The sequence below is a fragment of the Tetrao urogallus genome, assembly GCF_951394365.1.
Source record: "Tetrao urogallus genome assembly, chromosome: 3".
Classification (NCBI taxonomy): domain Eukaryota; kingdom Metazoa; phylum Chordata; class Aves; order Galliformes; family Phasianidae; genus Tetrao; species Tetrao urogallus.
This window is the reverse complement of record NC_136815.1, coordinates 55,989,357-56,001,700: the sequence shown is the minus strand read 5'-3', so window position 1 is coordinate 56,001,700 and position 12,344 is coordinate 55,989,357. Positions and strand designations below refer to the sequence as shown.

General features: G+C 40.7%; 1 protein-coding gene across 1 annotated transcript; it reads left to right on the top strand.

The window, feature by feature from the left end:
- Positions 1-1,005: 1,005 nt before the first annotated feature.
- Positions 1,006-11,964, top strand: CYB5A (cytochrome b5 type A; the record flags this gene model as incomplete). Its single annotated transcript, XM_079533334.1, has 5 exons — positions 1,006-1,149; positions 7,350-7,478; positions 9,290-9,319; positions 10,903-10,937; positions 11,769-11,964. The coding sequence occupies 5 exons, from the start codon at positions 1,006-1,008 to the stop codon at positions 11,845-11,847; spliced, it is 417 nt and encodes a 138-aa protein (XP_079389460.1). The 3' UTR covers positions 11,848-11,964.
- Positions 11,965-12,344: the final 380 nt, after the last annotated feature.

The following is a 12,344-nucleotide window of genomic DNA, read 5'->3' as shown; positions in this document are numbered from 1 at the left end:
AGCACAACTCATACTAAGGTGGCCTGCAGTCAGAGAATGGCTGTCACTGTTCTTCATTCAAAACAGGCAATCACAGAATTGGTGAGCTGTATTTCTTGTTTTCATACCAGCCTGGGCAATGGTGCCCAGGGAAGGAGGGCCTTCCTCATTAGTACTGAAAGCTACACAAAGCTGTGAGGGGCTGCAGGGACTCGTGTCCATTGGGTTTGCTGTCATAAACTGGAGGTAGCACCTGAATCGTGCCCTGTAAGCGTTATGTCACTTAAGTTACGTTAGAAACAAACAAGCAATTCCTCCTCCCCCCAAAAATGAGCAACCAAACGAAAAAAAAGACAACCTAAAATCACACTGGAAGCAGTGAATCAGGATGCTGCCGACCTGAAGGAGTTGACATACACACAGCTGCTCTGGAGCTGGGTTTTACCTCAAATAAAACTGAAGGAAAACAGGGCAACTGTGTGTGGAAGATCGCAGCCGAGAGAAGGCGAGGGAACAGCTCCTGACCCCTCAGAACGGTGGGGAGGTGCTAAGGAAGGCCGTGAGGGCGCACCTGCGGCAGGAGCGTAGGGCGGTCCCGTGAAGCGCTCCACCTCACGGCCACAGCGCGGCGCCAACAGCGCCTCCCGCCCGAGCAGCCACAGCGGAGCGCGGCCTGAGGGGTAGACAAGCGGGCTGGAGTCCGCACGCCTCTGGCTGACTGAGGGGAGGCGGTGCACGTGACCGAGTCACGCGGAGAGCGCCGATCGCGCCCAGGGAGGAGGAGACCTGGAGCGCACACCCCACATCTGTGGCGACATCGTTAGCCCCGCCCAGTGCATGGGATCCGCCAATCCCCGGCCGGTAGCGTGATGACTTCTTTGAAAGACATACCCTTTCGCCAATGAGAGAGCAAGAAGTGGAGGGAGGCGGGCGGTGATAGGCTGTTGGCGGGGCTGTATTTGGCGTCCGCGCGTGAGAGCGGGGCTGTGGTGAGTTGCGGCGGTGTGCTGTCTGTCGGGTGTTGACATGGTGGGCTCCAGCGAAGCCGGCGGTGAGGCGTGGCGGGGCCGCTACTATCGGCTGGAGGAGGTGCAGAAGCATAACAACAGCCAGAGCACCTGGATCATCGTGCACAACCGCATCTACGACGTCACCAAGTTCCTGGATGAGGTGAGTGCCCGCGAGCGGGAAGTGTCCGTAGGGGGGCGGTCGGCTGTGGGCTCCGGGCGGCTCTCGGGGCGGCGGCTGTCCCCGAGTGTCGCCTAGGCAGTGGTGGGAGCCGGCTGCTGCTTGCGTTAGGTTTGCCTCGTTTGCAGCGCAGCCCTCTTGGTGCAGCTCCGTTCCCGAGGGAACTTCTTAAAAATATCTGGCTGTTCCACGTGTTGATGACTCCGCGGAATGGCACTCTTGGGTTAAAATGGTCCGTAGTTATACTTTATTGTTTGCCTTCTTCGCATGCTTTTGGTAGCTGGCTGACTTCAGAAGTGAAGTACTGATTTTTGTAGACCTAAGGCACTCTAAGGTATTTACACGTGACAGATAAGAAGAAACTCATGCTGGCCGCATGCTGGTGCGTCCTGGGTTATGATAAATGCTTCTCAGCAAAGCAGGAATTACATTAGCTGTTTCTATAATATTATTGGTCAAACTCTGTACCCCCTATGGCTTCTTCTTGCAGGAGCTGAAAAGCTTAATGTATTTCAGTAATTAATTCTAGGCTACTGAAATAAGGCTACTGGTCCTTCTGAGAGAGTGCTGCTAAAACATCATCTCACTCTTTCCTGATAGGAGATTACACATGAGTATCAGTTTACCAGGGAGTGAAGAACTGGAAACAGCAGCAAGCTTCACCAGTCTTATTCCTTAGTTCAACAGGAAATTCTTCTAGCTGCCGCCTTAAACTATGGAAATATTCCCTTAGTGCTTCTGGAGTCGAACACTTTCCAATGCTTCACTGTTAAAGACACTGGATGTTCTCATGCTTAAGATGTGAATGGTGGTGCTGCCTTTCACTACATTACAGTACTTACAGGGTATGTTTTGTCTGTGCAGCTGCGGTCTCTACTAAAAGCTTGTAGATGCTTTGTGGAACTTGGGCTTGGGGAACCATCAGCCTTTGTCAATACTGAATTGAATTTAGTAGGTGGTGTGAGGTATACACAGTGTGACTGCATTAGCTTAGTTTCCTAAGGCCAAGGCTTAATAAGATGAAGTGCTGGAGAAGAAAAGGGTTACATACTTTGATATCTTACAGTAGGTAAAGACTCCAGCAACCGCTTTTTTTTTTTTTTCCTCTCCAAGTGGAAACTCTCTTGCTCTCTTAAATTTTATAATTTGAATATATATCTGAATTTTCTTTTATATCAAGGTATATCCTCTTAAGATGGGTAATCCAAAGAGCTCAGTTTTTGGAGTGTGCTGTCTGAACATGTTTGACATGAAAGACCATGCTTGAGACTGAGAACTTTGGTATCATCTTCTTCATTTAAAGGCTGTTGGAACCCATGTTACTGCAACTTTGGGAAACTTTTTTATAGTTTTGGGTCTGGCATCCTCTAGGAAAAATTAGTTATTAGAAGTGATTGTGTACTCACAGCAGGATATTATGGCTATATCTGTACTGCAGATAATTAAATACATTTATAATATTAAATGTAAATTAATGAGTTAAGCATGGTGGTAATGTTTGATCATGTTTTTAGGCAAGTAAATAAAACAATCCTGCTGCACAGGCTTTGACAGCAATCTAACAAGCTAAACAAACCTATTTAAAATGAACTAATAAAAACAATGGTATTTTTACTTTAGTATTACTGAGCTCCATCTCCATTTTCTGTTTTCAGTTGTTTTGGTGCAGATTCTTCTTTTTCTGTTTCTTCTAGTGGTCTCTTCTTAGGACTTACTGGTTCTGTTTTAGTATCATCATATTAGTATCATAAAAAAAAATAAAAACCAAAAAAACAAAATAATCAGTGTCCTGATCTCTGCTTCCTCTTGTCTAATTTCTTAGGTCCTCCTAATTTCTTTGATGGAATCTTGGTTGGATTGCTTAAGCTTGGCCAATGTGAATAAGAACGCCTCTACCTCAGAGAAATTATGTGTTCTGGAAGCATGCTATGAAATGTGTTGAATATTCACCTAGTGTTAACTGCATGTTTAAGTTACTTTATCATTTCAAAGATTGCTTTGGAAACACGATTCAGAGTGAAAACATTAATGGCCAATGTAGGCTTTCTTCATAAGCTGAGAACTTGTGCTTTCATAGCACTTCCTAAATGGGATGGAGAGCTCTCTCAAAACGGGTTTTGGAATGCTGATTGAATTAAATGCAGAAAAAAGAAATACTGTTTTACTGTGCCAGAATGAAAAAATGGCCTCTCTGCCATGTGGCAGTGAATTCACAGTTCTGTGATATGGTGATATTCTGGAAGATGGGTATAAGTTAATGAATAGCTTACATCAAAAGGTGCCAGTAGGAGCACACTGTTAAGTCTGTCCATATACCACATGAATTCTTATTGCAGGACCTTGCAGTCTAAAGATTAAAGCCAGTGTTATGGTGAAACTTGCAGGGGGATTTAAAAATGCTTTGAAAAAGAGCAATTCTTAGCATTCTTCCTGTGAAACACTGCAGGCTGTAATTGTTTTGGAGAAGTGGGTGCTCAACCAGTGAGTGTTTTCTTTGCACTGTGTATAAAACCCTAATGATGGCTTTCAAAAATACAACTCACAAGAAGGACTACTCTTCTACGCCCCTTAAGTCTTATGTGATTGCAGAATTTCTGTTCTGCAACTCTATCAGTTGATGGAACTAATTTGGAGAACTCCTAACTGTGTGAAAGTGTCCTTAAAAGACTAACGGCTGTTTGCTTTTCTACACAGTAGAGCCAAAGGTTCTCAGGGCATTTCTGTCTCTGCATCTGGTGTATTTTGTAGAATGCAAAACTGGTGGAGGCCTTCAGTTATCTCCTCAAAACTTAAATTGGACTGAAAACTCAATTCACCCCTCAAGTATGGGGGGCAGGATGGGGTGATAAGAATGGTGAATTATGGTAGTTAAACTTAAACAGTCTTGGACTATGACACTGGGGAAGTTGCGTGACTGTGGCAAGAGGGAGAAGATCTGATAGGTGTTCTGGATGAAGTAACTGCAGACTTTTGACCCAGATGACAACAGTGAATTTAACTGCTTAGTTGCTTTATCTAAATCTAAATGTGCTGCTGTAAGGAATTAGTCTATGCTGCCTTGCTACAAACTTCCATTACACATGTAACTTAGATATCTATGTTGTTTTAACACATAGGGGACACACATTGGGACAGTCCTTGGAACGAGCTAGAGTAGTTTAACTGAGCAGCAAAAACCTTTTCATTTCGATTGAACCACAGATTTATCAGCAAAAATACTTACATCAAAAGGACTTCGGTTTAGGGGTCATTAGTGGGATAGTCCATGAACTTCTACTTCCAGAAAGCTTTTCTAATTGCAGTGGAAGTTCTGGTAGAAAGTTTTTGCTTATCATGTGGAAATATGAGCCAAGGCTGTGCACAGACAAACTTTGAGAGGACTCACTGAACTGTGGAAAATGGGGAGCTTTTGATAGAGAAGTCATTTCTTGTCATTTGTGAGGCTTTATGTTTTCTCTTTTTTGTCAGGGGAAGTCAAGTCTTTTTGTTAATTGCTTGTTTGCAGGCAGGCTGTAAATTTTCATTTTTAAACAGAGTTATTGTCAAAACAAGATGTGTGAAGTTTCAAAGTACTTTTGTCTAGTAGGTTACTAGTAATGTCTTCTGCTATTTGGATTAAGTTGGAAATGTGTTTATCTCTAATGTAGTCCTGCTGATACAAGGGGAAAAGTACTACTGGTCCAGCTTCGGTGGCAGAGGTCAGAGTGAATTTGACTCCAGCAGCTGATGTGTGGCAGGGCATTGGTCATGGTCACGCTTCCTCTATGATGACACTGACTACAGAACCATGGTATTGGAGGAATCAGTTGCTGCTCAAACTGAAAACAAATTCATCCGAGGGAGGCTGGAGTGCCTTTTGAAACTGTTTGTGTAGCTCCATGATTATAATAGTACAAGGGAAGGATTTGGGAATGCAGTAGTGGATGACTGTACTGCAGTCAGCAGTCTGCAGGTGGTTTGTTAAAGTGCCCCGTGGAATGGCTTTAACTTAGATGCAGTTGTATGCTAGGAATCCACTTGTTTGGCAACTGGCAGAAGTTAATGGTGTTCTATCTGTCTACTTCTGTGAATGACTAGGGCTTGGATTCACTTCAATACATTAATTTTAATGTACTTGGTATTAGAGCTTTATAAATTGCATAACTTTATTTCCTTTTTGCTGGTTGTTGACAACTTTGTTGGCAAGCATGTTTTCCAAGGAATTTTGCTGCCTTTTCTGCTGAAGGTGTACATATACTTGACAGTAATCTTTCCACGTGGCTTTTCATGGTCAATACAGCATGCCTCTGTGGATGGTGTATTTCTGAGAGCACAGTTCTTAAACATAGTATAAAAATATTGCTGTAACTGAGTCTTCACAGAATTCATTCAACAATATCTAGAACCTGTTAGATCCAAGTTCAACATTTTAGACTTGGACTTGAACGATCCCTAAACTTTTGTTCACTCCTTTCCCTGAATACTTATCAGGCTGTATTCAAGGGCAAGATTTTAGTGAGCATGCCATGTTTGCAAGCCTGTTTGCGTAATCTTTACTCTGCATGCACTCTCTTAACCTTTTTTGGTGCAGCTACTATGGCTGATAGCTCTATCAGTTGCTTAATCTTGCTTTTGCTGAGTCATACTAAAGATCCTTTGCCATTCTAGGTTTTTTTTTTTTTTTTCAGGGAAAACAGCCTTGCTTTTGAGCAGCTTTCTCAATCTGTAAAAACACGTGCCTTTGTGAAGATGAATTCAAGCTTTGGAGTTCTGGCATAGCTGGAATACTGTCGTCTTAATCTATATGAACGAGTCGTCTTTTGTGAAAGAGAAAGGATTGATAACAAGTTAACAATGAGGATTTGAAGTAAATGGTAACTTCAGTTCCTTAGACCAGGAGAAATGTTTGTGTCACTTTAATCTCCTGTAAGAATGGCTTTTCTGTTCAATTTCACACTACGCAAGATAACTTTAAATAGAATTTTTGCGTACATTCATCTTTTTAGATTCTGTAGTCAGAAGCCTTAATAATGGAATTAAGGCACCAGCACCTTATTTCTTCTGTCCATTCTCAAGTAGTAGGACTTTATGGTTGCCTTACTCCAAGGCTAAAACAGTCTCAACTTGTTTACCTAACAACTCCTGTTGTTTATGGAATAGCTCCCTGCTTCCAAGTTAAGCAGTGCATCTTTTTGGCAAGTTGCTTATCTGATAACTGATGAACTTGTTGATGCTGAGAACTTGCTCAACTAGACAGTGATGTATTGCTGTATATATGCAGTTTATTAATGGATAAAAATGTAGAGCTGCATGCAATTCCAAAAGTGCATCCTGGGGAAGAATAAAAGTCAGTGGTTAGCAGGGAGTTTGGTTAAGGGAATAGTGATGAGTTGAGGCACTGAGAGGTGAGTGATTTCTTGCAGTCTCACTGCTTTACCAGCAGTGGAGTCTTGGGATTCCATACTCTGCTAGAATGAAACTGCTTTTTTTGTGTCTTGTATGTGCTTCCAGCACTGCTTAAGCTGCACCAAAGTAGCTGGCTTACTGGATAATTATGGAATAACTTTTTTAGGAAAGAACGCCTGGAGGTTAGGAGAGGAGGCTCCATCCCCAGGCTGAAGCTGGGATTACCTAGGTCAGGTCAGGTTCCTCGGGACTGTGGCGAGGCAGGCTTAAAAGGTAGAAATTCTGCAAGCTCTCTGGCCAGCTTATTCCACTGTTTGATTATGTGGTGTAGGGAACCTGCTTTGGCAGGGGAGTTGGACTCGATCTCTGGAGGTCCCTTCCAACCCCTATGATTCTGTGATTCTGTGATTACCCTTTTTATGTGCATCTTCTTTACTGCAACTTATGTTTGGATAGAAATATTTCTATCCAAGTTGTGGAATTGTGAACACAGAGTGTAACTTTAGATAACAGCTTGACTGCTGAAATACTGATTGTTTCTGGTAATGTTCTGAATGCTGCTTTAGCTGCTAGGGTAATGCTTCTTGCTGGTCTGTCACTGATGAAGTGGAGACCTTTCTTCTTTGATTTTGGTCTCTGAGAAAGCTAAGGCTTTCTGGTTATTTAGAGGGTCTTATATTTGCTCTAAGAAGTCTAGCAAGGACTTCTATTTATTTTCAGAAATAAATAAATGAAATTCCATATTTAGAATAGGGGATGGTTTTCAATAATGAATTCACACTGATTAAAACTTGCAGCACCCGGGTGGAGAAGAAGTCCTCAGGGAGCAAGCTGGGGGAGATGCTACTGAGAACTTTGAAGATGTTGGCCACTCTACAGATGCAAGGGCACTGTCGGAAACATTTATTATTGGGGAGCTTCACCCGGTGAGTATGCAAGAATACCAGTACTTGATGTTTTTGTGTGTAGCTATTTTGCGCTGATATTTTGCTTCAAAATGTGGCGAGTTCCCAGTTTGGTTGGATGCTACTCTGTAGCTCTGGATGGATCTGGTCTGGAGAGAGTCCTCCCTTGTGAAGTGAGTTGAATAGTGCAGAATCGGGATTGTCACATCTCAAACTTGGCTTCTTTGGAATTTTTCATCGCTTTGTTTTTGAATAAGTTGAAAATGGAATCATGCTGTTTCTGGTGCATCCTTTGAGCTTTATAATGAGACTCTGTAATTCTTGAAAGTTATATATCTAACTGTCAAGAACCTTTCTTATATCAACATGCTAAGTGTTTACTTAGCCACTCTCATGCATTCATCATTGTAAATGGTGTGCCAGGCTTCCATCTCAGCCTAGAGCTTTGTATGTATATTTAGAAGACTGCTTCAGCTGAACTGTAGAATTGCAGCGTGGGTGAGGCTGGATGGGACCTCTGGGTCCATCTGGTCCCACCTCTGCTCTAGCAAGGTGCCCAGGCCCATGTCTAGGTGGCTTCTGCAGATGTCTGAGGAGGAGACTGCACAGCTTCTTTGGACAACCTGAGCTAGTGTTCAGTCATCCCCACAGTTAAAGAAGTGCATCCTGATGTTTAGATGGAAAGATGGAAAAATAAATCTGATTCTTTGTCTGTCTTCCCTGTCTTTGGTTCCTTGTGTCTTGTGCTGTGTTGATGTTGCCTGCTTCTTGTCAGTTCCCACTAGATCATGTCACTTTTCTTTTTCTGTACTTTCACACTTACTGTTCCTACCACGTTTGCTGCCTCAAGCTTTGAAGGATAATTTCTGCTGCCATGGCTGCCTTCTATATGTCGTTTATAAGCTCTCCAATGGCAGTAGTTGAAAACCACTTATGGGAGACCTAGTCAGATAGCGTACAGGGAATTGTACTTTCCATCCCTTCCTGTTCTCTTGTCCTCCCCAGTATTTTGTGTCTTGCTTTTGGGGTGGATATGTACTACTCAAGACCGTGATATCACGCTGATCTTGGGATCAGAGTCCTGAACCTGTACCTATCTGAGGTTCTCTCTTGATGAATATTACTAGTGTAAACCTCTCCTAATATGAAGTAATTCAGGTCTGGTGCATGTTTGTAGTCCTGAAGATTTGCCATCTGTTTCAGGTGGCAGCTGTTACCGGTAAAATTATTTGTATCCTGGCTGCCAGTACAGTTCATTCTTGTTTGACAGGTGACTGTTTTCATTTGGAACAAACATTTCAATAGTTTTGTGTACCATACACTTAAAACAGTCACTAAGGTGCTGTTTCTTTTGTAATGAATGTGACTGTCCCTCGTAAAGCTTCAGGAATTTCTGAAAGCTCCACGGAACTTCAGACCTTTGCATTGGAGATTATACCAAACTAGTTAGGTAACTGTGCTCAATAATATGAGTAGGCTTGGTAGGAGTAAGTAATTGCTATTTAAGGAAATGTGTACTATATGGAGACAAAACAAATGTGAAAACACTGGTAGAAGAAATAATTGAGTGCAGAATCAAGTTTCACTTCTTTACTGTCTCGTGGCAAATATTATACAAGGAGGTGATCTTGTTTATAGTAGCTGAACAAAATACACTGACATCTCTTTGCAAGTCTCTTTCCTAGTGGAAAAATAGATACACATTAACAGATGAGAATTGTGAATTGAGTGATTAAATGTATTTTTTAATTTATTTATTATTTTTATGTTCTGGATGCTCATCTAGATGTGTTGTTTTTTTTGTTTTTTTTTTTTTCTTTATTTTCCTGCAGGATGACAGACAGAAGCTTCAGAAACCAGCAGTAAGTGTGTTTCTTGCAATTATTTCTTTTGAGTGTTAGGTGGCATCTCTGTAAATGGTATATTCAGCAGCAAAAATAATTAACTTTATTTAAGTGTGGTGTTTCAAATCATAAGCCTCTTAAACCTGTTGATCTGGCCTTATAACTTATTTTTCCTGTTAGCTGTTCTTTATTGTAATTTTTGTGGTTTCTAACAAAGAAGTTAAGTCTTACGACATTATACTACAACAAAAAGATGAGTCTAGAATCTGTCAGTGGTTATCTAGTATCTAGTTTAAGAAAAACATTTATAGACAGGATAGATTAAGCTTATACTTTTAAACAACAAAAAAAAAGCAAATGGCTTAACAACATATCAGCAACACTGGTAGATAAAGAATTCAGACAGATTTGATAGCTGTAGTATAGATCAGTTAATTTACAATTGTGAACCCTTTTCAAGATGCTGTTTGCTTCCTGACTACTGCAGCAGACTTTGATGTCCTGTCAGTGCAGTAGTGTGTTTGTTCCAACGTATTCTTCTGTCGTCATTAAAGTTGTGTTAACATTCAGCTTGTGAACTCCTAAAATTAGTGTCTATTAAAGAAGCAAGTAAATCAGAGATGAAACTGCACAGTTGCTGCTGCTGAGCAAATAGAGGCTGGTTGGTTGGGACCATCTTCTGGCCTTGGCACGTCTGTTTATATAACGTGTTACACTTAATAGGTGTTAGGCCATGCTCCACGTGGTTTGACTTTAGCGTTAGTTCTTCATGGAGGTATCCACAAAATCAATAGAGATGGGATTACTGAGCCTTTTTCTTTAAACCTAGTGTTTGTTGTGCATCAACCTGTGACAGGCTTCTGAAAAAGTAGCCTGTTTAGACCTGTGAAAAGATGTGAGGAATCTTTTTCACTTTTTGAGAACGTTTATAGTTCAGTCATACTGAAGGAGTTCATTTTTCTGTTAAGCTTTAATGCTTAGATCTTCAGGGCTGTGTGCAATTGCTAATCCAGAAATGAATAAGTATTCTTAAAAACTGTGCAGCCAGCATTTGATCTTCCAGTGATTCTTTTTCTGTGGAAACTGAATTTTAAAAAAGTGCATGTCTATATCAAAAGATATAATATAAAATAAATATAAAAGATATAATAACTTGCCTGTAATTCTTATACAGTCTGAAATGCCACACTAACAGACTGAGCTTAATAAGCCTCATTTGGATATAAATCGGGACCTTGCTTCTGTGTAAGAGTCTCATGTATTCATTTGGAGTCCATTCAATTAGATTTTCAGCAAGCAAGTGATCTTTGTCTTTTAGGCCACTAAAACTTTTCATATGTAACCTGAAGTTGAAGTTTCATGGAAATCTGGCAGCAAAATTTCTTGTAGTGTGTTTTTTTAATGAATTTTGTTGCAGTGTTGACTACAGAAACTGCTGCTATCTAGCTTCTTATTCAACAGTTCCATTACAGGAAAGAGGCAGAGCATTGAGTTGTGCTGAAAGTTTGTCTCCCTTGATCAGTTTTGAGAAATTCAGGGGCCAGTTAAGTATGGACAGGAGTATGTGCTTAATGTAAATCTTTCTCTGCTTTGCTTTTTAGGAAACTCTTATTACCACTGTGGAGTCTAATTCCAGGTACAGTATGGCATATGGTACCAAATTTGAAATTACTCACAATAATGTTTCTGAAGTTCAGAATGTTATAGCATCTCTCTGTAGGAAACACGGAGTGGAAGGATGCTGCATAACAAGTTCCATTCTGTGTGTACTATGGTTTGGCATCTGAGTGCCATCTTACGTGCATGTTAGTGTAATGTCTAGATTTTTTTTTTTCTCACATTGATGTTTATCGGGCTCTACCAAATTGCTTATGCAAGCCCTCATTTCTGGATGCTGTTGGCTGAATAGAAGACATTTGATGCTATGAGTGATGTGTCTTCCATTTTTTAAGATTTGCCACAGTTGTTGTATCTAAGGGAAACAAGAGGATTGTCTACAAGAAGGAAAATCTGTCGGTGTGGTGGGTGGGCATATGTTCAAACATCATTAAATCATTACTTTTAAAGTTATACTTTGCTTACTGTTGCCCATTGCTGAAACCTCAGAGGAACTTCCTGTACCCCTTGGAATGAGAAGCTGGGTATTTGGAAGTTGTCAGATGTTAAGTCCTAAATTTCTATGAAATAGTTTTGGAATGAGTGATATTCTGGGCATGATGCTATGACTTTAAACACATCTGAAGTCTTCCTCTTTTCTAGCAAACAAATTTGTGGTAAGCTTTAGTGCGCAGTCTGAAGAGGACAGACTTTTTTTTCTTGGCTAGAGTGGTACTGGCCTAGGTGTTCTGCTCTTGTCTTCACATTACGTATTTCTTGGGGTGGGAGGGGCAGACTTTATTGAAACTGACTTTTTGAAACTTGCTGGGTGTCACTTCCTAAATTACTTGTTTCAAAAACTTCTTCCTAGTTCATGGTCCAACTGGGTGATCCCGGCAATAGCAGCAATTATTGTTGCCCTGATGTATCGTTCCTACATGTCGGAGTGAGCATCTTACTGGGAACTTATGCAAGAAGAGACTGATCTGGGAGAGAATAGAAGCAATCCTAACCCAATGTATTTCCAGACAAACGCCTGATATCTGAAGATAAATTCAACTTTTTCAAAAAACTGAACAATTCTTTTCTGCTGTGCACTTTTCTTGATGTTGCCTTCTGATTTGCTGTATTGAAGTAATAAAAAGGCAGCATTTCTTTTCGTATAACGACATATTCTCTAATGAGTGATTTGATAACTGTATTATTTTCTGTATTAAAACAGTTTTGTAAGCAGCATTCTGATTCTGGTTATATCTTTTTAATCTGTAATGGGTCTGTAGGACTTTCTTTGCATATAAATTTTATAGCTTTAAATTACTACCAAAATTTGTACATGTATTTGTCTATGTACACAGCTTAACTTAAAAATCATGTTGTCTTCTTATATGTGGAATGTTAGAGAAAGAGTCTAATTAAAATAAACATAATGGAAAAAGCTGAGTATAGT